Genomic DNA, 24,722 nt, shown 5'->3' with positions numbered 1-24,722 from the left:
GGACAGCATTGGTCCCAGACTCCTTTCTGCCTCCTGGGGATGATTTGAGAGGGAGTGAGGTCATGTCTGGACAGGGCTCTGAGAGCCTCAGAGGCAGCCTAAGATGAACAGCAGACAGCTTGCCTGCCCGGAAGAGCAAAGAGGCAATAAACGGCGGCTCCACTCCCCCCGTCACTGGAAAAGCGCTCCTCTTCTCTTAAGTGGTGATCCTGCACATGAGGCGACATGAAAGCCACTTGTAAACTGTGCAGGGCTGCACAGGCAGAGGGGCCTCGAGGGGTGTGCCTAGCCTTTGCCGGAGCGCTGAGGGAGACGACAGAAAGTAGACCTTCTCAAGGCAGTGGAGGATCACACATACCACACTGAGACAAGAGTGCCTGAGACAGAACAGGAAAAGCTGGAGTGGGGAGAAGCTGCGATAGAAACCTCCAGAACCAGAAACAAAGGAAGGCCTCCGTCAAGTTTGCTCTGCGTCCTCCATTCCCAGAGAGGGACGTGCACTGGCTTTGGGGGTGGCCGCGCAGGCGGTGGACAGGAGTGGCTGAACTGGTGGACCACGCAGTACCACTCCCAGCACCCACGGGAGCGAAGCCTGAGCCAGCCGTGCCAGGGCCTGGGGACACGCGTGTGCGAGTGAGCACATGTGCAGGAGGGCAGTGTAGGCAACCTTGGGAACAGGGTCAGGGGCTGGCGGACAGCATGAGGCACAAGTGTCTGTGAGCTGGAGTCGCTTACGGAGCAGCAAGCCCTGGCCCCTGACGAAGCAGGAAGAGTGACGAGCGCAGTAGCCCAATGTGCAAGGGAAAGGAGTCTAGCTTCAGCCTGCGCTCTGCCGCCACAAGCTGGCTGTGTGAGTGACCTTGGGGGAACCCCATCTACCCTCTAGGCCATCTGTAAAATGCAGGCACTGGTGGATCCTGAAACAGGACAAGGACATGAGTGGAAAACTGGCGAAATCCCAGTAAAGTCCCTCGCCTAGTTAACAGTGTTGCATCGATATCAATGTCTCAGTTTTGATCTCTGTGCTGTGGTATGTAAGATGTTAACAGGAGAGGAACCTGGATGAAGGGTAATTGGGAACCTTCTGTACTTCTTTGTGATTTGACTGTAAATCTAAAATCATTTCTAAATAAAAGGTCTAAAAAATGTACTTTATAAGAAGAAGGCAGCGTTGGACATACCCACCCTGAGGTCACGTCTAGCTCTGAGGGATGCGCCTCTGTGATATCCAGGCCGGTGAGAGGGGCTGGAGCTGAAGGTGGACAGCGGGGGTGCTGGGAGAAGCAGAGGCCCGAGGGGCAGGCTGGACGGCGGGGAGCCAGTCGTGCCTCCATGAGGAAGAATGCCACCAAGTGCCCCAAGCTGAGCCTGAGGGTCAGTCCCCACCGGGACTGGCTTCATTACCAGGTCCAGTCCTGGAACATTTGGTCCACCTGATGTTTGCAGTGTGCCCTCGAGGGTGCTGTGACCCACCATGCAAGGGGAGGCAGCAGAGAGGTCTTGTGGGGAAGAGAGAGGTGCAGTGACTGGGCCATCCCCATCTTCCCACAGGAAGGACCCCATGTTTGGAGTTCTGGGGTGACACCAGGACATAGCTCTGTAAGGTGAAGTGTGGGTAGGGATGGGTCACTCAGGGCCACTTGGAACCTGACCAGCTGTGTAGTGCCTCCTTTGGAAGGAGGAGGACAGAGAGGCCAGCAGGCCCGTCTGCAGAGTCCATTAAGCAGGAAGACGATACTGTAAATGAGGTGGCTCGACGCAGGAAACTTGGTCCAAATCCCAATTTTGCCACTAAAATTGCTGTGTGACCTTGGGTGACTCACTTAATCCCTGCCTGACTGTTTCTTCTTCTGTAAAATGGAAATAAATGGTATCTACCTCAACATAATGATAAGGGGAGAAAGGAGATCAGTTAGATGGAAACAGCGGCACGGTGAAGTGTAGCAGGTCCTTAATTTTTTCTTTTTTCTTTTTTTTCTATCCCATCAAAAAATGAAAATAACCCAGCTTTGCAAACAATGAAGAAACCTAATTTTTTTTTTTTAATGGGGGATGATTACATAAATCACAGGAAAGCCACTTATGGAATATAAGCAGCTGTTTAAAATGAAAGTCAGGTAGCAACACAGCAAATGATCACAACACAGTGTTAAAGGAAGAACCAAGTACAAACACACCGGCTCAACTGTGCGTAAGTCAGCTCCTTGGAGAAAATGCTAGAAGGAAGTACACCAAATACTAATAGTGGTTGGGTTGGGGGTGAGTGGAAGTGGGCTTACAGGTGATTTTTTTCTTATTTCCTGAATGTTCTGAAAGTATATTACATTTATAATAAAAAATTTTATTTCATAAAAAAACATCCCCTGAACCACCGCAGAAACAATTGGGTATAACAAGGGTCGGAGCGTGCTGGGCTGAGATGGACAAGGGCAGGGGAGCGGGCAGAGCCACACCAGAGGGCCCTGGGGTGGGGAAGGGCTGGCAGCAGTCGGGCAGCATGTTCAGTCCAGGGCGGGGTGGTGGGCCTGGGACACTGAGGGCAGACGGCTGGGCAAGGGCTCTCTTGGGCCACCCTCCGGGTGCTCCAGGTGAGGTCCGACAGGAGAGATGGGGCAGCCTGGAGTTTGCAGGAAGTGTTGGGGCTCCAGATCTCTGCAGCCTATGCCGCCAGGGAGGCCGCCTCACTGCTGCACCCCAGGGCTCTGCCCTGCCTGCTGTGGCTGTCAGGAGCATCTTCAGGGGCAGCCCCCTGGAAGGCTCCCTCTGCTCCTCAGCAAGAGGCAGGGACCCAGGTCCTCCAGAAGAGCAGGCAGGGGTGTTTGAGGTCCCTGTCACCCTGGCCCCAGCACCCACCCACACACTCCATTTCCATGTCTCCCCTCCCTCCCCAGTCCATGTGGCCTGCAGAAGCAGGGCCAACCACACTGGCAGCATTCACAAAACAACAGACTTTAATGGAAATTATGAAGGAGGGAGGTGAGAGGAGGGAGGAGGGACAGGGCACTGCCCATATCATTCCCTCCAGCCAAGCCTGGGCAGTCCCCTGATGCCATCCCTCCTCACTCTTCACAGCTGCCTAGAAAGAGGGCAGAATTTTGGCGGCCCCTTGTCCAGCATGCCTGCAGTGTGAAGTGGGGCGCAGGGAGGACGTGGGTGGTGTAAGCAGAGCTTGAGGCAGAGGTGGGCAGCAGGGGATGAGGCAGCAGAAGGTGTTGCTTAAACCAGAATGATTCCCAAGGTACCCTAAGGAAGGGCTGTTTGTCTCCTGGGTTGGGGGCAGGGGTTGGAGGGAGTCAATCATCCCCAACGTGGGCCTGGTACCATGCAGAGGGGCGCAGGGGTGGAGCAGGCGCCAGCCTGTGCAGGGCAGTGAGCTGTGGTGGCACTGTGGCTGTTGGCTTTAGGGCCCAGGTCAGGGGTGGGGAACAGGGTGCCCTGCTTGTGCCCAGAGTGGTGCTTGTAGGATTCACCGAAAGTCCCCACGTCCCCCAGCATCATTCCCTGCTGAAGCTGTGCCTGGGCTGAGCACTTGGCCTACTTGCCCCGCCCCTACCCCAGACACCTGGCACCCCCTGCTGAGCCCCCTGTAATGTTCCCACAGCCACCTTCACTGCTTGGAACACAGCCCAGTCCATCTAGGAGAAAGAGAGAGGATAAGGAGTTTTCAGTCACAGCCCTGGGCCCTCCCCCCAAGAATGCCCTTCCTGGGCCCAGGCTGGCTGCCTGCTTGGCACAGAGCTGGATCTGCTATGCCACCCCAGCTGGGCCACAGGGGCACTTGGGCAACACACCCAGCCTCCTGGCCAGTGTCATACTCACCTGGGCATAAAGCAGGCGGCAGTCAGGGGGCAGGCTGGGTCCCTGGTGGCAGAGCTGAGCAGAGAGGGCAGAGGTCTCGGGGGACAGGAAGTGCTGAGTGACGCTCACTGTGCTCACTAGGCCCTGCACCTGTGCCAGGGAGGAGGGGGCAGGAGGGTCAGCAGAGGCCCAGGATGATCATCCTCCCGCTGCACCTCTGGTCTCTACTTCCTATAATGACCCCAACCCAGCTCTCAGAGTAGAGGCCCTGGATCCAGCACCAGGTACCCCAAGGGCACAGCCAAAACCAGGCCAAGGGGATGCCAGAGACAGCACAGGCAGTCGGCATCTGAGGACACAAAGCCCAGTTCGGCTTGATGACTTCAAGACTGCTTAGCTTCTCTGCCGTTTCCTCTTCCCTGCTGTGGGGGCCTGAATTCCTGCCCTGCCCAGCTCTGGGGGCTTGAGAAGGATAAGGCTGTAACAGGCCAGGGAACACTGTATCACAGTGATGTTTGTTCTTGCCGCTTCTGAGATTCTGAGCTCTCTGCAGAGGCCCTGGCCCACTGGGGAAGCACCTGGTGGGGAGCCCCCGCAGGTACCAGCACCGCCTCTCCAGGGGCCTGCAGCAGGGTCCAGCAGCTCACGCCCCACTCCTCTCGCAGGCGCCGCCGCAGCCCTGCGTCCAGGTAGCAGCTGCCCGGGGTGCCAGGCTCCAGGTTGCCTGCACTGGCCGGGCACACCTCAAAGAAAGAGAAGGGGGAATGAGTAAGGGGCAAGGCGAGGGCAGGCTGCAGCAGAACGAGCCTTGGCTTCCCAGAGGCCGGGGGCGCAGGAAAGAGCTGAAGCGGTCAAGTCTTGAAGGGCAGGCAGGGGAGAACTTAGGGTGGGAGAGAAAGGGGCTGGGCGGTGAGGGGCTGGAGTGGCACAGATTGGCAGAACAGAGATTTGGCTAGAAGGAGCTTAGAGGAAAGGATTGAGGGCTCTGCAGCGGGGGTCTAAATCCCCACTTTACTGTGGCTCGACACATTGAATAGCCTCTGCGTCCCTGGCCCTGGGCCCTTGCTCTCTCTCTCAAAGGTCCCCCTTTCTCCAAAACCCCGGAAGACCTCCTGCATCATCCCAACTCCTAAACCATCTGCACCAGGAGCTCTTAACCTGGAGTCCTGTGGACATCCTGAATTGTGCACTAAACCATAGGTGGGGAGATAGCTATATGTCCCTGGGGAGACAATCCAAAGCATTTATCAGATTCTTCTAAGATCCCAGATCCAGAAAAGGCAAGGCCACACAGAAGTTCTGATTCCCAGTGGATAGACAGGCTTGCCTGTCCAGGCGGAGGCCTCTGAAGCAGGCAGAGCTATGGGGGCTTTCACCAGCCCAGCCAGAGCAGGGAGCAACTTGGGCAGCCAGGGCCTCATGGAGGCCAGAGAAGGAGATGTTCACTGCAGAAGTGAATACCTGACACCTGCATCGTGCTCCAACTGGCCACCAGCTAAACCCACCCCTTCAGCTAGGACTTCAGCAAGTGTCCCTGGGCTTAGGGCTCAGGGCTCCAAGACTAGGCCATGGGGAGAGGGGAGGCTGGTGAGCCAGGTTGGACCCTAGGGTAGCCCCAGGCAGGTGCCAAGGTTTCTTTGCCCCTGGAGGTTCAAGTCCATCCTGGAGCTAGAAGCAGTGTTTCCCAGGCCACCCCGGGAGAATATGCCCCTCAGACCTTCCCCGTGAATCATCGGGTTTGGCTGTATGGGACTGCCCACAACCAGCCACACCCAGACTAGACGAGGCCATCTGTGTGTGAAGGTGTGCTTCTGTCTGCTCCCCTCTGCGTGTTCCAGCATCTGTGTGTGCATCTACAGATCTGTGTGTGTCTATTGATATGCCTGCAGACACGCATGCCTGTGGGCAGGAGGGCGGTGCTGGGCAGCCATGTTGGCATCTGCACGTCTGTGTGTAGGCTTGTGCCTTAGCAGGGATGACACATGGTGGACGTCTTTTCCTCGGGACAATCAGGGCTCAGCTAGACTTTGGAACCACTGGGCTGCCCTAATCTTAACACTGGCCTCCCACCTCCCCCACCCCCTGGAGCTTCCTGCCTCCTGCTCACCCCCTCATCTTCACCCCCCCCGCCCCTTAGCCTGGTGCAGTCTCTCCCTCCACTGCCAAGCTGCCTCCCTCAGCCCTTACTTGTTAGCAGCTCAAGGAGCACCTCCTCATAAGGTGTGGATGACGGAAAGGGGAGTAGCAGGAGGCATCTCACATGGGCTTCTCTCTGCCCTCTGCCAGCCCCACCCAGAGCCCATGAAGGGGAGGCTGCCTGCCCCCAGGAGGAGCATAGTGTCGTGACCAGGGGTGGGAATAGCCATAAGCTCAGGTCCCAGCTCCACCACGCAGCCTTAGTTTTCCCATCTGCACAATGGGAAAGCAGCAGTACCTGCCTCACGAGGTGGTTGTGACAATAACTGAAAGGATGTACGCACAGCCCTTGCACGGCCCCCAGCCTGCGGCAGCTCTTGCTTTCACTTCATTACCAGGACCCGCCTCAACCCCCTGCTCTTTCTGTGCCCCACTGCAGGACTCCTACATGGTCCCAGTCTGCCTTCTCTGCACCTGTCTGTGGGTCGAGGTTGTCCAGCTCACCTGAGCGGGGGAGTGAGCACACAGGGCGCACACACAGACAGAGAGAGCTTCTGGGGCTGGGAGCCCCCACTCCCAGGGAGCACGGGGGCTGCGCAGGGGAAGGGGAGGGCTCCCGGCTCCCTCCTCACCATCTGCAGAAAGCGGCGGATGCGCTGGGCGTCCTGTGCCCGGAACACGTGCCACACAGTGCTGACCTGGCTGCCCGGAGACCAGAGCCCCTCTCCGTCCAGGCCTGAGAGGAAGTCTGAGGGAGAAAGCTGGCTTAGGGGGGTCCAGGGCGGGAAGAGACAGCACCTCATGTCTGCAGCTGGTCCCCACCCCTGCCTCCAGCTGAGGACCCACCTTTCTGTGCCCGGTGCCAGGCAGGCAGTGGGGCTTCAGCACGTACCAGGACACTGACCAGGTCAGTCACCTCCACACAGAGGTTCTTGGTCCCCAGGTGGCCACGGTGTGGGCTCACACCTGCATGATGGAGAAAGGACAAGGGAGAACGGGTCCCAGGACCTTGACACAGGCACATGTGTGCCCAGAGATGACAGGAATGGGGGTAGGGACTGGGCAGGAGTGGAGTTGGCACTCACCATAGGCTGCCCACAGCTGGGGCTCCAGTGCACGCAGGGGAGGGCCCGGGGGGAGGTAGGAAGCCAGATTGAGTTTCCCACGCTGGGCACAGTACTCTGGGAGTGGCAGGCTGGCGGCCAGGTTCTCCACTCTGTGGAGGGAGTGGGTCACAGCCAGCAGGCTCAACCCAGGCAACAGAGACCCTGTCGAAGCCTCCACTACTGGGGTGACTCCCAGAGGGTCATGTGGTGGGGGAAGAAGGAGGAGAGGAAGGATGGCAAAGAGCGGGCGGTGGCTGGGGAAGTCAGAGCAGCCCTTGGTACCATACACACCTGCTGGTGTCCTCATCCCCCAGAGCTCTGTGCAGCAGAAGGACTGAGCCCTCCTCTGACTTTGGCCGAACTAGGGGAGGAGACAGAAAGGTCCTTGGCCCAGGGAAGAACCTCCTTGGCCCAGAGGCCCCTGCCCCAGTGGCAGCAACAGAGTCCAGTTTCAGCCCAGGGCTCTGCTTCCAGCTGTCCCCAGAGTCACTCTGAGACTCTGTCACCACCCGGCTCAGGCCCCCAGCTACCTCTACCAATCAGGGATACTCACTCTCAGGCCGGGAGAAGCCCTCCCAGAATGTAGCGCTGCCCAGGCTTGTGGGCTGGGGAGGCCCGAGGCGGGTGAGTGCCTGCACCTGGCCTCCAAGAGCCCCAAGAGCTTCGGTCCCCCACAGGTTGCCTCGCAATGTCCTCTGAATCCCTGACACCAACACAGGCTGTAGTGGGGAAAGGAAGGGGGCTATGGGAGAACAGATGGGGCGCCCACCATGGCCAGGCCAGGGTGTGCTGTAGGGGGCACTAGAACAGCGTGGGGACTCCGCCTGGCCCTAGGGACCACAGCCCTGAGGGTAGGCGAGGCCGTGAGAGGTGAGAGGGGGCAATGGGGAGCTCACCTGGCCCTGCCTCCAGTGCTCCTGGAAGAGGTGGAAGCCATGCCGAGGCCTGGGCTCCTGCAGCCACAGCAAAGCCCCAGGAGGAGGCAGCCGGGGCTGCAGCGGGGAGAGGGGCAGGCCCAGGCCCTTGCGCAGGCCCGGTCCGGCCCGCAGCCCCGGCCCCAGGGCTTTCTCCAGGATCTTCCGTTCCACTACCTGCGCAATGATGCTGTCCAGGATGTTGGTGATGCGGTCATCCTGCAGGGAGGGAGGGAGGGCCAGGAGGGCTCAGGACTCACCCGACCCCACAGGAAGGGCCAGCCCAGCCTCTGTCCTCGGGCCCCCAGCCCTCCCTCCATGCCCTTGCTCACACTGGGCAGGGCTGGAGTGACGGGGGCGAAGGCCATGTGTATCCGCTCATGCCCCAAGCAGAGTTTGACAGCAGTGGAGGCCAGCAGTTCACAGAGCGAGGGACAAGGCAGGGGCCCTCGGCCAGCACGGTCCTCTGCCAGGGTATCTGTGGAGTCCGGGGTCTCTGTCGGGAAGGAAAATGGTGAGGGGCTTCACCTTTCTCTTGAGGCTACGGTGACCACAGGCCCTTCCCTCATGTCCTGGCCCAGTCCGCTCTCCCCTCCCTGGGACTGCCCACGTCAGCTCTACTCCAGATGCACTCGCCTCCCACCACCAGCTTTCCTGCCGGCAGCTCCCCCTCTGAAGGAGGGGCTCAGAAGGCGGGCCTGGTGGAGAGGGGTTAGGAGGCTTGTCCTAGATTGTATTTAGATTTATTTTCTCTGGAATGACTTGGGAAGAGTGACAGAGATTATGGGGGGAAGGGATGGCTAAAGCAATTCCAGTGTCTCCTGGGGACTCCAGCCCTGGCCCAGCTTCAGCGAGGGGCAGGCCACTCACCCTCTTTGATGTCCTTGGTCCTGTTGGTATCCCCGTTGCAAGAAGGTTGTGGAGCTGGGAGAGTTTTCTCTGTCGGCTCCTTCTGTTATACCCATCCACCACCCCCCAACCCAACCAGAGATTTAAAAATGGCAGACACGACTCAATCCAATTCAACCCACAAGTATTAACAATGGACTCTTCTAAGTCCTAAGTCGTGTTTACAAGGAGCAAAATGTTATATGATATAACATTAGGTGGAAAACCGTCTACAATAGACTACAGTAGACTTGAAATCATATATAGGCAAATGACAGGAAAGACATGTGTCACAATGATAATGGCAGCATGACAGGCCATGTTGTTTTCTTCTTTATACTTGTCTGTATTTTCCAAATTTTCCACAGTGGGTGTGCAGCACAGTGTCTGGTACACAACATGCACTCAACAAACTATTTCTTGAATGAACGACTTCTATAATAGATGAATTTCATAAAAACTTTGTCAAATGCATACTGAACACCTGCTGTGTATTAGGTGCAGGGGTGACTGAGACGGGGCCAGCGCCCTACCTGCAGGGGCCCGCGCCTGGGGGCGGAGAGGAGGACGCGCTGGCCTCGCCCTTGTGTGATGTGGCGAGAGCCAAGCGGTAGCATGCACAGAGCGAGCAGGAGCTCTGGGCTTCTGCGGGGCAGGGCGAGGTGAGGTGGATGCCAGAGCTCACTCCACGGATCCTAATCTCTTGGGAAGGCGGGCGAGAAGTACCCTGACTTTACTCAGCCTCCATGTCCCTCATCATCCCCATCAAAAGGAAAGGGCCGAACCCTGCCAGGGTCAAAATTTGCAGACACACTGCCCAGCCCTGGGGCCTAGCTGTGCTCTGTACCTGTCCCATGCCCTGCTTCTTACCTGCTGGCCCCCATCTCCCGGGGCCCACACCCGGGCATCAGCTTGGCAGGGGCAGTGCCCCCGGATGTCGAACTTGACCCAGACCTGGTGCATTGCGGTGCTCAATTCTGCCAAAGCTGTGAGGGGAGACGGGAAATGGAATTTGGTGGTGAGTGAGGACAGGAGGCCACCCCTGGGCTGCTTGGCCTCACCAACCGGGAAGGCATAGGATCGGGCTGAGGGACATCCACACAGGAAGCTGGTCTCCCCCAGGATCAGCCGTCTGCACACCCTATCCCTCCAAAATGGCTCACCCTGGCTGGAGACAAACTGGGTGAGCATCAGGGGACAGGCCCCGTGCCCAGCCTCCTGCGCACACTCCTCCGTGGACTGTTCCTGAGAGCCTGTGGGGTGGGAAGGGAGAAGCTGTGTCAGAACCAAGGTAACCACAGGCTAAGGTCAGGGGAGAAGGGCAAGGGCATGATATCTAAGTCAGGGGCTCGACAATCGACCAGACATGGGCTTTCTACGAAACTGGGTTCAGTAGTGACGTAGGATTCTCTGCTCGCAGAACGCAGAGACTTTAATATGCTGATAAGTGTTGCAAGACTCCAAGATGATCATCAGTGGAATACAGATGGAATACAGTGTTCCAAAACGTTTCTGACTCTGGAACTCTTTTTGGCCACGTGTGTTGGAACATTGGGAAATTTCAAGCCCTCAGGTGGCCAAGTTGAGCCAAGGGAGAGAAAGCTGAGAACCGTGAAGAGAACAGGACTTGGAATCAAAAGACCTGACTCTAAATCCTGGACCCAACACTTACTGTGTGACCTTGTACAAGTCACCCAACTGCTCTGATTTTTCTTATCTGGAAAATGGAGGCAATAATACCCAGCTCACAGTGTTGTAAGGCTTAACAAGGTGCAAGCTGAGCAAAGTGGGAGGCATAGGGTGGGCCCTCCACTTCTTTTAAGGGTGGGTAAGGACACAGGTGTGGCCTCTGATCTAGGGAGAGGGAAAGATCTGCTCTAAGGGGCATTGAGCAGTGGTGGCTGAGGTGGGGGCTAGGAGGGGAGGGAGGCTTTCCTGGGGAGAGGCAGCCAAGGAACGGCCACAAACCTTAGAGCAGCCCTTCCCAGGCCCTGTCCCTGCCCTGCCACCTTCGGCTCCCAGATGCTTTCCCACCTGCTCTCTCCCTGGCCCTCCCAGCACCCGCCATGCGGCCACAGGCCACACACAGCCGGTGGCTGCAGCGGGGGCATCTCCAGTGGGTGTTGAAGAGTCCGTGGTGGCAGCGGCTGCAGCAGCGTGGAATGCCTGGGCTGTCGTCTGTCCCGGCTGGCCCCTGTCCTGCTGACCGTGGGAGAGAGCAGGGTCAGAGGGGGCTCAAGCCACAGGCCCCTTTTGATGACCTCATGTGGGAGTCCTCCAGGCAGGGATGGGGAGAAGCAGGGGCAGTTTCCACCGAGGGGCTGCCCCAGAGGGGAGACAGGCCCCCTACAGACACCCTCACTCACTTGGCTGTCCCTGTAAAGAACCTCCCGGCAGCACCGTCGTCTGCAGCAAACCCTCCCAGGGACAGTGCAGGCCTCATCTCCCCAGTTCCTGCGCAGGGAGTCCCCAATGGCCCTGAATTACCAATCCACACCACTTCCAACACATCCCTTCACCACCTCCCTCCCTCACTCCCTCCCACGGTGGTCCTTCTTCAGGGGACTCTGTATGTCAAAAGAAGAAACCTTAGGAGGCCACTCCTTCCCTCACCCAGAGTTTCAGACTAAACTCTCACTGGTTAAGTGGAAGGATGCCAGCGAACACACATTCATTTACTCGTTCAACAAACACCTTGTCTTGTCCCGGGCTGGGTGCTGGGGATTCAGAACTGGTCAGGACTTGGCACTTGCTGTCCCAGCGCTCACATTCCAAGGAGTAGACGGACCCATAAACGTGGCAATGATTATGGCACCATGGGGTGGGTGGGAGAATGAGAACGGGATGGAAGGATGAGGGTGGGGATGTTGGGGCAGCTGCACAAATGGGCCCCGAGTGATGAGTAAGTTTTCATTCACCAGGTAGAACAGGAGGAGAAGGGCATTCCAGACAGTAGGAACGAGAGTGCCAAGGCCCGAGGGCACAGACAAGCTCAGGTGAGCCGAGAAGGAGGGCGGTGTGCCGGGAATCTGGGCTGAGGGAGTGGCAGGGGAGACGGGGCCAGCTGACGAAAGGGAAAGGGGCTGGACTTTCTGGGACAAGAGGGAGCTACCAACAGGCCCCCACCCAGGGAGTGACAGGACCTCAGGTGTGGTACTGTGAAACGGACGCAGGAGGGAGAGCCTCGAGCCAGAGGGACTAGCTAAACGCCTTGTGCTCCACCAGTCTCTAACCTCAGCCCAAACCCTACCAGCCTCCTAGGGCCGTGAGCCTCGCCACCCTGGACGCCTTCCTTATGGCACAAACTTGCAGGGAGCTCCTCTACCCTCGAGAACTCTTAGAGACACTTGGCACTCAGTCTTGTTTCCCCAGCAAGCCCAAAAGCTCTTAGAGAGTTGGGCTGGACCAGGTTTACACCTTCCCAACATCCCCCACCCGGGCCAGAAACTTCAGAATGTGTGTTGACTAAGAGCCTTAGCCGAGAATAAGGGCAAAGCAGGGCAGGAGCTCTCTTGAGTTGGCGGCTGGACAGGCAGTGCTGGTGGGAGGGAAGGGCCCACTCTCTGCTGGCCCATGTTCCTCGTGAAAGCACAGTGATCACAGGACCAGGCCCTCGCAGGGTCCCGAATGCCCTGTGGGTCCTGCTCACCTTCCCGCTGTGCCCAGGCCAGGGCTTCCCGCTCCCTTCGCAGCAGGCGGCACAATCGGTCCCCCAAACCACTTAGCAGGTGCTTGGCAAGGCCCGTGCTGAGCCGGGCCTCCAGGCCAGACCCTCCTCCCTCCTCAGAGCTGGCTGCCGAGTCTTCCTCCTGCTGCTGCTCCCCTCCCAGAGGCAATCTGGAGACAGGGCAGCGGAAGGTGAGGAGGGAGTCCTGAGTAGGAGGATGCTGCAGGCATCCAGGGGCAAGGGCTCACCTCGGTACTTGCTGGGAGTGGCAGGCCAGCCCTCCTGCCTCTCCAGCTGCCTGAGCACAGCTTTGGCACTGAGCAATGCTTGCCGGGGGAGCCGAGCAAGGTGTATCCTGAAGCCCTGGGTCCTGGAGGCTGGCCCTGCCATCTCGGGGTCCTGAGAAGACAATGTAGCTGGTCAGCAGTCTGGGCTCCCTGGGCTTATGCGAACCTCAGGCCCTGCCTTAGCACCCAGCCCGCCCACACACAGAGCCAGCCCAGTCCCTAGGCCCTGGCCTATGATGTCTGGTTGGGAACCAGCGACAGTGAACCAGGCAGCTAGAAGCCTCGTAAATAAGGCTGAGTGGGGAGCCTGACAGTGCTCTGACAGGGACTGCTGGGCCGAGAGGAGGAGTCTGGGTGCTGAGCCCAAGGCTGGGGCAGGTGGGGCAATGGGCCTGCCCCAAATGCAGGATCCAGCCAGTGCAGACTTTGGAGAGGTCCACCGTGGGCTGTGACACCGCTGGCTGCATGACAGCATGAGGAGACAATCCCAATGTGGACGGAAGGTGCCGGAAGGTGAGAAGGCTGGGCAGTTTCAACATAGGCCACAGGTGCAGTAACCCAAGAAGGCGGAGGGGCCAGCAACTTCCCAGCACAGGCAGGGGCCTGGGAGAGAGTGAACAGAGCCATGCCACATGCAGGGGTGCTTAGGCAAGGCCATCAGGAAAGGCCTGGGGCCAGCCTGGTGGCATAGTGGTTAAGTTCACGTGCTCCGCTTTGGCGGCCCAGGGTGCGGGGTTTCAGATCCCGGGCGCGCACCGACGCACTGCTTATCAAGCCACGCTGTGGTGGTGTCCCATATAAAGTAGAGGAAGATGGGCACGGATGTTAGCCCAGGGCCAATCTTCCTCAGCAAAAAAGAGGAGGATTGGCAACGGATATTAGCTCAGGGCTAATCTTCCTCACACACAAAAAAAGAGAGAGTGAGAGAGGCTTGATCCAGGCCCAGAAGTCCAGGAGGCCAAGAAACTGAGGTGATCCTGAAGAACGGAGGCTGGGGCCGGCAGTGCCAGAGCCCTCCGTGAAGGGCACAGTGTAACAGAGGGGTCCAGGATGTGCCCAAGGCCCTAACATTGGCAGAGTCCAAACTGAATTTCCATGATCCCAGCTGGCCAAGAGAGTAGTTCTTTGTTCCTGAGGCAGGACAAAGGGTCCTTCAGGAGACGCAATCCCCCAGATGGGGATTTGTGGCACAAATAATCATAAAGGTGAATGTTTATTGAGTGCTTACTAAGTGCCAGGAATCCTTCAAAGCCCTTTAGGTGAATTAGATCATCTAATCTTCACAGCAGTCTTATGAAGAAACTGAGGCCCAGAGAGGTGAAGTAACCAGCCAGAGGTCACATAGTACCGATCAGCAAAGTCAGGACTCAGCACTCTGACTCAGAGCCCATGCTCTTAACCATGTCATTATACTGCCGCCAACACATCATGGCTTCGGAGGAGGTGAATGGAAACAGACGGCACTTGGTGGAAGGCTCTGGCCTGTAGATGCTAAGGAACTCCCAGAGAGCTATCACAACTGGGAGGGAACTGGACAATGGGGTGTGATCCACTCATAATGGACCTACTGACCCCACCTCCCTGCAAAGCCCCAGTCCTGGCCGCCCCCTCCCACGTAGGGCCCCCTGCAGCCCCTCCCCCGCCCCCTTACCTCTGTGGTCATCACGCTGTTCTGCCTCCGCCTTGTTCCCAAATGACGAGTCCAGCACCTCCCGCCATCCTCTGGCCCCTTGCCCCGTACTGCCTGGGAAACGGTCAGGTGGGCGCTTGGCGGCTGGGCTTCCCACTGCTCCCCAGATCTCAGGGCTGCTTGCCCTCTTGAGGGCCCGCAGCTGGGCAGCTGGGCTCTCCTCATCCCCGGGGCAGCCGCCTGGGCACCCAAACTGCTCAGAGTGTCGTGTGAGCCATGTCTTCTTCAGCTTGGTGTGATGGCTGGGCAGGCAGGCCCTGGGACCAGGGTCCTTGTTTGCTTCCTCGCTGGATTCACTGGGCCCACTGGTGCTTGCCTCCAGGCCCTCCTGGCACTTCCCACAAGAGCCAAGACTTCCATCTCTAGCGGGTGGGCAAGATGAGCAACAGCCCACTTGGGCGGTAGGAGGCCCAGGAGAGGGGCACTTTAATGTGGCTGACGGCCCCAGCTGGTACCCAAGTTTCCCACCCCCTGGGACAGCCCAGATGTTGCCAAGAGTATGAACCAGGCCTGGGGGACAAGTGGGCCAGGAGGTCCCAGGAACAGTGTCTGGATGCCCGAGGAGAAGTGGGCAAAGATTCTGGTGCCTGCCGACTCCTGTCTCTCCATCCCTCTGGTGGAGTGAAGGGCGTTCCACCTCCCCAGTTCTCTGGAGATGCCCACCAAGGGCTGAGCCCAACAACCCAGCTTCTGTAGTTGGCAACGGCTCCTTTGCCAGCCTGAGAATGCTTGGATCCTTGTGGTAAAAGCCCTACAGAGAGGAGAAGGGATTAAGCCAGTGCTGATTTTGGTTCCCAGTGCTTAAAAGGATGAGTAGAACTGACCACCAGCAGGTGTGCACCTGTGTGGCCTTAAGGGTTGTGAAAATACCAAAGGACTCACATACTGGTTAATCAGTACTGCTCTCCTAAGTGCCTCTTCACTGCCCTAATGACCCCCAGACCTCCCCACAATCCAGCAACTAAAAGGCTAATGGCTAGCACAGCCAAAGGGCCTCTAGAATCTATTCAGATTGTCTGATGCCCTGTACCATACTGGGTTTTAAATATTTTAAATCTCATCCCTGGCATGAAGGTCGCCTCTGGGGGAGGTGCCGTAGACATAGACCATGGGGCCACCCGCACATCCCACTCCTGGAAGGAAGGCCCTGTTTGCCCTCCTCAGGGCAAGACCACATGTTCTGAGGCCCTGTTCCCAGGGCCTTGTCCTGGGCAGACAATGGGTGAGTCAGTGCCCGAAGAGGCCCGAAGGCAGGGAAGGCCTCGTGAGATGGAGCTGCTCAGGGGGGAACTGCCTGGGGTTGACTTTGTCTGAGCTGACAGGCTCCTCTACTGGGTGCTGCCTTATCTTTTCGTCGGAATGGACAGGCCGAGTGGCGCAGCCCTGGCAGGGCTGCTCAAGGACCGCTGAGCTACCTTGCGTGGCCTGAGCCCCAGGTACCTTCTCTGCTCCAACACTCACCTTGCTTCCTAAGCTGAAAGCAGAGGGCACTTTGGGCTGGTCCCCCAAGTACACCCAGGGGTGTGGAGCCACAGGCCAGTCACATGGACGTTCTGGTGGCAGGCTGGACACTAGGTGGGGTGGTAGGCAGGTGGGCACCCAGAAGGGGGCTCGCTCCAGGATCTTGGTCTCCAGAAGGAAGGGGCAGTGCAAGGGCCGGAAGGCCACAGTGTCACTCTTGGGATGGCCACCGCTATGCTCAGGAAGCAGGGGGCCACAGCAAGGTGGGGACGTGGACCCGCAGAATGCCAGGGGATGGGTGAGCACAGCTTCCTTCCAGCGCAGCCCCTCCTTGCCACCTGGCCAGCTGGCCTCCCTCTCCCTATTCTGGCGGCCTTCACCCTCCACCAGTGGGATCGTGTCCTTGGGGCTCTGGGGGAAGCCAGGGGGAAGCCAGGAGCCTGGGGTGCTCAGGAACCCCCTCCAGAAGGGAGCGGGCTCTCCTAGGCACAGCGTCCCACGGCGCAGGCTCTCTCGCAGCTGAGTATCCAGCTCCTGTCTCACGATGCCGTTCTCAGGGGCCGTCTTCTCCCAGGCCGGGGTCTCCTTCAGGAAGCTGGGCATACTCTCCATCACTCTCCTGCCCTCATGGGGCTCTCCCAGAGGAGGTCCCTGGAGCATAAGCACCAAAGCATGAGCTTCTTAGGCACGTGCCTCAAGCAGCCTACTGCCTGGTACAGAGTGGGTACCGCCCTGGCAGCACCCAGGCGGCTCAAACCAGTAAGGCAACTGCCAACCCACAGCTGGGCTCCATGCTGCCTGCTCACACGCAGCTTGAAGGACCCGCCTGGGTGGGATGCTCCAGTGTGGGGAAGTCACTTCTTCCCCCTAATGCCCGGGACTTGACAGCCCGCCTGGGCTCAGCAGAGACTGCCATTTCTAGGATGACATGTTCCAGCCTCGCTGAGCCTGGAACCTGATCAGAAGCCATGGGGAGGGACAGGGGGCAAGAACCCAAAAGATGAGCTTGGAGGAGGGCACTGCAGGAGGAGACAAGAAGGCTGGATCCTGGCTCTGACTCCGTCACCCACTACGTGACCTTGGGCAAGTCACGTCACCCCCCACGGCCTCAGTGTAAAATAAGCCCTGGAAATATGCAGTCTCAGAGGCTTCTTCCCACATTGCAGTCTGTGGTTTTGGGGCACTGCTTGCTCACCGCCACCCCTCCACCCCACCTAGGCGTGTAGGGGTGGGAAGTGCAGGCAGGGCACGCTGGAGTTACTGGGGAGAGGCTCCAGGCAGGGCTGCTGGCTGGTCTCTCTCCCTATACCTGGGCAGCCGGGGAGAGCCCAGGCCTCTTCCCAGCGCTCTACAGTTTCTTGGCTTCTGAAGCCGAGTCCCAGGACAACTGCTGGGAGCTGGGATCTCCACCGCAGCCCCCCGAGGGAAGGAGAGGTGATTAAGAGGCCTCCGCTGGGATGGGTCAAGCTGCCCCAGTCCAGCCGGCAGTGCCAGGGCCAATGGCAGCCGCTGGTAACTGCAGCCTGGCCGGGGGAGGGAAGGAGGCGGGGAAAGCGGGCTGGGCTCCAGAGAGAGGCAAAGGAGGGAAAATTGAACGTGCGTGCAAAGTACCAGGATGACAGGTGGCACCAGAGCCGCAGCGCTCTCAGCGAGGCGCCCTGGGCCAGCTCGGTGAAGCCCCAGAAGGGCGGTTAGGGAGCTCAGGGAGCCGTGATACAGGGCGCTCGCGTTTTCTGGGGCCACCGCTCCAACGCGATCCAGCCCCAGTGGGCATCCTAACTATCAGATGTGTGGCCCAGCCCGAGGAGCACGGAGAAGTCACTCCCTGCGTGTGGCCCGGGGTCGGCTCAAAAGTGCCCGCTACGAGTGTCCCCCAAAGGCAGGCCCCTTGCGCCCCCTCTCCGAGCTTACCCGGGCTTCACGGGACGGGCGCGGCGCCGGCGGCGGCGGTCGTCGTGGCCGGCGGGCGCCCGCTCCCCATGGACCGGCTCCGGGGCCTTCCGTCCGACGGGGGAAGACTCGTTCTCCCGCTCTCTGCTCAGCGCACTCGCGCGCTCTCTCCCCCGGGGCGGCGGGGGCGCTCTAGGACCGCAGGTTAGAGGGATCGGACTCCGGGATCTGCAGGATGCGGCACACGGCGCGGATCGGCCGCACCAGCTTCTGGGCCGAGGCCGTGGGTTGAGCCATGGGACGCCGAGACTCCGTGCTGCGCCGCGGGGAGGGCCGGGCCGGGGCTGGGGAGCGGGTGCCCCCGGAGGGAGAGAGGGAGCCGGGCCGGGGGGAACGCGCGCCCCGGGTTGGAGATGGCCGAGAAGGGGGAAAGGCCGAGGGGCCGGGGGAGGGGATTGTGCCTGGAAGGGGGGCCGATCCCGGGACCCAGGAGAGAGGCACCGGCGAGCGCGCAGCAGGGCGCAGCGCGTCTAATGGAGCGAGAGCGCGGCGGAGAGCGCAGCAGGACCTCTGATCGCCATCGCCAGACGCGCAACTGAGAGTGGGGAAGCTGCTCTGCCGGTTTCCTCCTCCAGCACCCTGCGGGAAACAGGAGCCCGTGATTCGGCGGCCCCGCCTGGGCCTGCCCCCTCCCGGGCCCTGGGGGCTTCCGCCAACGCCCCGGCGATGCCACCGGCTGCGCACAGGGAGAATGAGCCCTTTGTTCACCCCTCCCCCCCACGGCACCCGGGCGCCTGCCGAGAGAGGCTCCCCCGGGGCAGCGTGCCAGCTTCCCAGCAGCCCCACCCTCCCGTGGGCCCGGCCCCGGAGCCTGGCAGGCGGGCAGCACCCCCACTATAGGTGCCAAGCCCGGGAATTGGAGCAAAGGGCGGGAGGGGCCGGACTGGGCCACGGTGGGGCGGGGTGCCCCTCGGGGTGCTCGGGCGAGGCCCCTGGGAGGGGGCAGTGCCAGAGCTGGCAGGGGCAGTGGGGTTCTCGCGAGTCAGTGATGGGCGCTCTGACCCACACCAGCCGCCCCAGGCCTGCTGGACCACTCGCTCCTGGTCCTCTCCAGCTCTGGCACGTGGGCACACCAGGCCAGCCGGTGTCTACCCTGCCTCATCCTCACCTGACCAAGCTGCTGTTTATGTTCCCACCCAAGCTCCCTCTGGCCCAGTGGCGCAGTGTCCTGTGTTAGCAGTTCTGGCAGGGCCTGGGCTCTAGTCTCCCTGCTCTATGGGCCTCGGTTTCACCAAGTGTCTGGAAAGGAGGTGGGTCCTGATGAGCTCTACCACCTGCTCCAGCCCCATGTTCTGGGGGTCTGCCCCATCCTGTGTTCTCAGTGCTTCCAGGCCCAACATTGGAGAGGAGCCCATGGGAGTGGCTCCTGGGAGGGGACAGAGAGGAGGAGAGGAAATGGGAAAGCAGGGCACCCTCCACCCTCCACCAGAGGAAGCATCCTGGCTCCTCTGCGGGGGTGGTTCCACAGCACAGACACAAACAGACAGATTCTAACACACACAGACAGATTCAGACACACACAGAAACCCACACGCCCAACGGGTACTTCCCTTCCCCTCAGGCACCCACCTCCCACCCCGCGACTCCTCTGCCTCTGTGTGGAAGCCATCCTCGGCCTGCCTTCACCAAACCTGGGCAGAGGCAGCACCACCCCACCCAGCCCCATCCCATCGAAGGGATGAGTTCCCGGATGCCTCCAGCCTGGTCCCAGGTCACACCCCTATCCCTGGAGAGGGGAGCCATGAAGAGCCGTGAGGAGCCTTCCTCCCAAGAGACTGGAAAGGAGGCAGTTGAGGGGAAGAGGAGGGGTCCCGAGGAGAGGAGGCCTGAGGGGCTGGCACTGGGCATGACTTGGGTCATGTTGGCATAGATTCACCCAGCCCCTTTGCCTCCCCACAGAGGCCGGTTCTGTGGCAGGGCAGGCTGGTAGGGGTTGTTTACATGACTGAGTTATTAACACTCCCTTCCTCCCCCAGCTCCCCCGAGGGTGGCCTGGACCTGAATGTGCCAGGGGAAATAACTGTGGAGGGTCTAACACGGACTGCAATCCCAAGCCCCTAAGCCCCAGCCTCTGCTCCCAGGCCAGTTCTAGGGTTCAGATGAGGGGCTGGGGTGTGCCTGTGGTCCCCCATCTGTGTCCTCTGGCAGCAGAAGCTTGTGGGAGAGTGGGGGAGGGGGGTAGATTCCTGCCGCTTGGGGCCTACATGAGGCTGGGCAGGGCAGGATAGGAGCCTGGGCTGTCTGGGGCCCTGATGGCCTGTCACTATCATCCCCAAAGGGGATAGGGACTGTCCCGGGGGAGCAGGACAGACACCTCCCCCCACCCCACCCCCAGTTGCTCTGTCTGCTTTGTTAGGTCACAGTCTCTGGCCTAGACCAGGAATCTCAGGACAGGCTTCTGAAATGCCCAGGGGCCATGGGGGGTGGGTGGGCGGAAGAAGCCCCTTTCCATCCTCAACCAGCTCCCAATCCTGCTCCCCAGGCCACTGAGCCTTGTAGCCGGCTGTTCTGTGCCTGAAGACAGAGCAAAGCTGAGGAGACACACGAAAGACAAACACACAAGGAAAGCCACACATGCGTGGACACAATGCTGGATTCGTGGACCAGCAAGCTGACCAGCGCCCCCAGCCGCGCGTGGGCCCTTCCCCGGCCCACCTCGACCCCACCCCGACTCCTGGAGCGCTGACACACACACGCTAATACACACATTCATGCTGACACGCGCAGCAGCAGTCAGAGCCACTGCCCTGGCACTGTCCCCAGAGCCCCTTACCTGGGCAAGCACTGTGCCCCTCGGGTGGAGCAGCCCCCTGCCCAAGGGAGGGCAGCAGGCGGGGGCGGGGGAAGGAGCCCCGGAGAGTCAGGCCAAGCTGCCACTAATCCAGGCAGGGAGGAGGGGGGTACCCACGTCAGAGCGGGGACTGCCGGGTGGAGGGCATCTGAGGACATCCCCTCCCACACACGCGGCCGTCTGGGCACCTAGCCCTGCTTCCACAGCCCCTCCATCCTTCAGACAGCTGAGGCTGGCCTCCCCCCACCCCACCCCCCACCCTTGTGGCAATGCCTGGGGTGCGGGCAAGGGGGAGGGGGAGTATTGAGGGGAATTCTCCTAGGCCCTGGGGGAGGGGGAGAGGAAGGGAAGTGTGGAGATGCTCCTGGAGCCAGGAGGAAGCTCTGTAGCCGATGCCCCCTCCCCTCTCGCCCACCCAACCCAGGTCCCTGACCTAATTCCTCTTCTCAGTGGAACCTTCCCAGTGCCCCTCCTCCACCCCCCAACCTCCCCTCCCCTGCGATCCAACCACCCAGGCCCCAGGCCCAGGACCTTCTGCCTAACAACGCCAGCTCTGGCCCCCTGGATTTCCTGAGCAGCAGGCATCATCCTCCTGCCTGGATTCTGCCCCCTACCCAGCTATTGGCATGGCAGTCCCTGATGTGGGTGGGGGACAAGGGATGAGAGCCTGAGTGCTCATGTCCTCAACCTCCTCAAGGGTGGGGCAGTGCCAGCTAGGACTCCCCAACTCAGCCTGGGCCAGGGCCGTGTTTAAACAAGAAGCTAACTACATAGCCACCACTGAGAATAGCAGCTAAAAACACAGCAATGGGGCCAGCGCACGTGGAGGAGGCCAGGATATGGAGGGGCCACAGCCTGAGAGGGGCCAAAGAGGCAGGGAGAGAAAGGAGCCACCTGACAGGTCCAAGGGATGGTGGGCTGTGGGGAGGAGGGAAAAGGAAGGCTAGAATGAAGGGCCACCTGCACCTGGGAACCTGGGGGCAGTGGAGGAGGCCCTCAGAAGCAGGCAAGGCGGGTGCGGAGGCCGAAGAGTGAGCCCACAACCTGAGTGGGGCTGGTACCTAGGCCAAGCAGAGGTCTGTGATTCCAAGGGGGCTGGCCGAGGCTGCTTCATCTCCCTACCCAGTGCCCAGCCTGGAGCCTGGCACACCTGTGCTCCAGGCCAGTTGGAATGGAGGTCCAGCCCTGAGCCTGCCTGGGGACGCAGTGGACACACTGGAGGATAACAGAAGGTTGGAGGCTGTAGTCAGGCCAGAGCACAGCCTACCCTCCCCTACGGGTCAGGCCAGAGAGGATGAAGCCTGGGCCAGGAACCCCATGCAGAGGGAGGCAGTGCTGGGCAGACGTTTCAGTGATTCTCAAAGAGACAGGGCAGCCTCTGAGGGAAGCCCAGCCCACACCCAATGCCCCAGTCCCAGGATCATGTGTATGCATGGCCAGAACAGCCCCAGAACTTGGAATTCTCCTTGCCCCTTCTCCTCTGGCCCCAGGATGTCTCACAACCCACAGGACTGCAGCAGTCATTCGCCTGTGGTGGGCACCAAGGAGATGCAGGGCGCGAAGATGGAAGCACAGGCCGTCCCCGCCTTGACGAGCTTACACTTACTCATGGATTTGTTCTTTTACCAGCAAACTGTCACCGAGCCCTCTTAGGTGTCAGGCCCTGTGCCAGGCACTGTGGGGTGACTACTGGAGTCAGGCAGGTTAACGAATGATTACAAGGTGCTTCTAGTCCCACCCTGGGGAAGGCGGCGGAGCCTCACGGAGGAGGTGATGCTGGAGCTCAGAAGTCAGAGAACAAGTGGGCCATCACCAGCCACACATGTACTACAGTTTCACTTTGGCTAAACCAGCATTTGTTCCAGGCTGGAATACAAGTGAATAAGGTGCAAGTCTGTTCTTCATGCAGTCACAGTGCAGTACGGGAGAAAACACCATATGCTCAAGGCAGAAATGGGTCCGTGCAGGGGCAGAGGCGGCGTGGTCTGGATGAGCAATCAACGCAAGGGGGCAGGGGAGTGCTTACAGGAGGGCTTCCTGGGGGAAGTGATGTCTGAGTGGGGTTCAAAGGGCAAATAGGAAAAGAACAGTTGGGTGGGGGAGGAAGAGCATGCCAGGGGAACAGCATGAAGCCACGAGATAGTGGCGATTAATGAGGTGGGGAACACGGAGCAATTCACCTGCGGAGGAGGCCAGTTGGGAGGGGAGGGAAGGGCGATGGGCACACCAGCACAGCCCATGGCATTGTGTGCCCTGGACAGGGTGAGCAGGCCAGAGATCAGGAGCCTTAGGAGCTTGAGGAGGGGTTGACAAGTCAGGGAAGGCTCAGAGAAAGCAGATCTTGAAGGAAGGCCAACGGGCCTGGAAAGAAAGACTGTTTGGAGGGCAGGAGACTCATACGGCTGGAGCAAAGGCCTGGAGGCTGATGCTGGGATGATTGTGCTGTGCTCAGGAGAGAGATAGGAGCAGCGTGGCCAAAGGAGGAGCTATGGGGCAGCAGGGGCAGCAGGGCCAGTGAGGAAGCTGCGGGGTGAGGTGGAGATCACGGACCTGAGGAAGCATCACCAGTTCAGCCCTGGGGCCAAGTGACCCTGGGAATGAGGGCAGGGGAAGCCCTAGCTTCCATGGAAGTTCCCTCACCACCCCACAACTTCAGGCCTCCCCCCAGCTCCCTCTTCCTTTGAAGTTTTGTTTCATTCTGCCTGTTCATCACACGCTCCTCTGTTTTGTTCTCCCAGTTCAGGGCTGTGGATCTTGCCATTCCACCTCTATCAAGGCAACTTCTGGACAGGCTTGCATCAGGAGACAGGGCCCCGACTCACAGGCAGCACAACCGTGGACAAGTTGCTGCACTTCTCTGAGTCTCAGTTTTTCCACCTGTAAAATGGGTATAACCCTACCTAACAGGCTTTTTGTGGATAATTCAAGGAAATTATCTCTGTAAAATGCCCAGCACAAGGTCATGCACACAACCTATGTTTGATACATGCTAGTCTCTTTCTCCTTGCTTCCCAGGCAAGAAACATCTCATTTACTTTAGTCCTGCACAGTGGTTAAGTACACTGACTCTGAAGCCAGACTGGCTGGTTCAAAGCTTAATTCTGCCACTTACTAGCTGTGTGACCTCAGGCAAATTACTTGCCCTCCTGGTGCCTGTTTTCCCATTTGTAAAATAGAGATGATAATAGTACAGACCTCTCAAAATTGTTGTGAGGATTAAATTAATATGTGTCAGGGGCTTAGAGCAGCACATTCTTGGTGCCAGCCGTTACTAGACTTTGCATCCCCAGTATCTCGAAACATGCCTGGTACCTGGTGGACACTCAATAAGGATGTTTCGAATGAATAAATGAAGAGATAAGGGATGCAAGGGAATGCCAAGAGAGTAAGTCATTGACCACCAACATGTGAGGAGCTAAACCACCGGGGCAGATTAAGTGCCTCCCCCAAGTGAAACCCAGATAATCCCCACACCAGGAGTTAATCCACCCTCCTGAGGCCACTCCCGGTTACCACATCCAGGCGCAGGAGAGGGCAGAGCCGGCACCACTGCTCCAGGAATTAGAGGAGGGGATGGAGTGGAGCCAGCCCAGGCCAAGAGCCTGGGTCTCAGGAGAACAGAGGAGACTCATGGATGGGGCAGGCTGAGGACCGATGACCACGAGCAGCAGGGAGGAGCAGCAGGGAGGAGCAACGGTGGGGGCGCCATTGGAGGCTGGGTCAGAGTTCCCCATCGTCCCTCCAGCCAGCCAGTGGCCAGGCCCCTACAGGGCACGGCTCTGGCCAGCCTCCAAGCCCCGCCCTCCTTGACCTGGAAGCTGGGGGCAGCCCACACCCTGGCAGCTGCTGCCCTCTCGCGGCTACTCCACAGACATGCAATGCTCCCAATGTTACTTGCGTGTTTACAGGAACTCAATGCTCCTCCCCCACAAAAGCGCCTAGAGACCCCCCTCAGGCACATGGAGGAAATTGGGCTCCCCAGGCCTAATCTGAGCACAGATCCAGCTAATCCCCACAGGATTATCATGCTGCCT

At 59.5% G+C, this 24,722-nt stretch overlaps 2 protein-coding genes across 3 annotated transcripts; both read right to left on the bottom strand.

The window, feature by feature from the left end:
- Nucleotides 1-2,025: 2,025 nt before the first annotated feature.
- HR (HR lysine demethylase and nuclear receptor corepressor) lies at nt 2,026-17,919 on the bottom strand. Of its 2 annotated transcripts, none has more exons than XM_058550575.1 (19): nt 17,859-17,919; nt 15,948-16,598; nt 14,448-15,237; nt 12,758-12,908; nt 12,492-12,679; nt 10,877-11,044; nt 10,006-10,095; nt 9,713-9,828; nt 8,825-8,906; nt 8,287-8,450; nt 7,937-8,173; nt 7,594-7,759; nt 7,332-7,401; nt 7,020-7,150; nt 6,781-6,900; nt 6,567-6,682; nt 4,377-4,541; nt 3,820-3,948; nt 2,026-3,635 (listed from the first exon to the last, which is right to left on the bottom strand). In XM_058550575.1, exons 2-19 carry the CDS (start codon nt 16,557-16,559, stop codon nt 3,495-3,497), a joined length of 3,636 nt encoding a protein of 1,211 aa, XP_058406558.1. In that variant the 5' UTR covers nt 16,560-16,598; nt 17,859-17,919; the 3' UTR covers nt 2,026-3,494. The 2 variants fall into 2 exon arrangements, with proteins under 2 accessions (XP_058406558.1, XP_058406559.1); XM_058550576.1 differs by having other exon boundaries at nt 10,877-11,041.
- A 104-nt stretch (nt 17,920-18,023) lies between these two features.
- On the bottom strand, nt 18,024-18,445 carry HRURF (HR upstream open reading frame). The gene has a single exon (XM_058550577.1). The coding sequence runs from the start codon at nt 18,132-18,134 to the stop codon at nt 18,030-18,032; it is 105 nt and encodes a 34-aa protein (XP_058406560.1). The 5' UTR covers nt 18,135-18,445; the 3' UTR covers nt 18,024-18,029.
- Between the last annotated feature and the right edge of the window lie 6,277 nt (nt 18,446-24,722).

The sequence above is a fragment of the Diceros bicornis genome, chromosome 11 (genome assembly GCF_020826845.1).
Source record: "Diceros bicornis minor isolate mBicDic1 chromosome 11, mDicBic1.mat.cur, whole genome shotgun sequence".
Taxonomy (NCBI): Eukaryota; Metazoa; Chordata; class Mammalia; order Perissodactyla; family Rhinocerotidae; genus Diceros; species Diceros bicornis.
This window is presented reverse-complemented; position numbering and strand designations above follow the sequence as displayed.

Bases quoted from the DNA above. Each gene is read 5' to 3' on its own strand.
- HR (XM_058550575.1), bottom strand. From the start codon at position 16,559: ATGGAGAGTATGCCCAGCTTCCTGAAGGAGACCCCGGCCTGGGAGAAG. The intron at 15,238-15,947 runs GTGAGTGTTGGA...TCCTCTCTGTAG, and splicing joins CTTTCAGCTTAGGAAGCAAG to GGCTTTTACCACAAGGATCC. The intron at 12,680-12,757 runs GTGAGCCCTTGC...CCCTGTCTCCAG, and splicing joins CACTCCCAGCAAGTACCGAG to ATTGCCTCTGGGAGGGGAGC.
- HRURF (XM_058550577.1), bottom strand. From the start codon at position 18,134: ATGGCTCAACCCACGGCCTCGGCCCAGAAGCTGGTGCGGCCGATCCGC.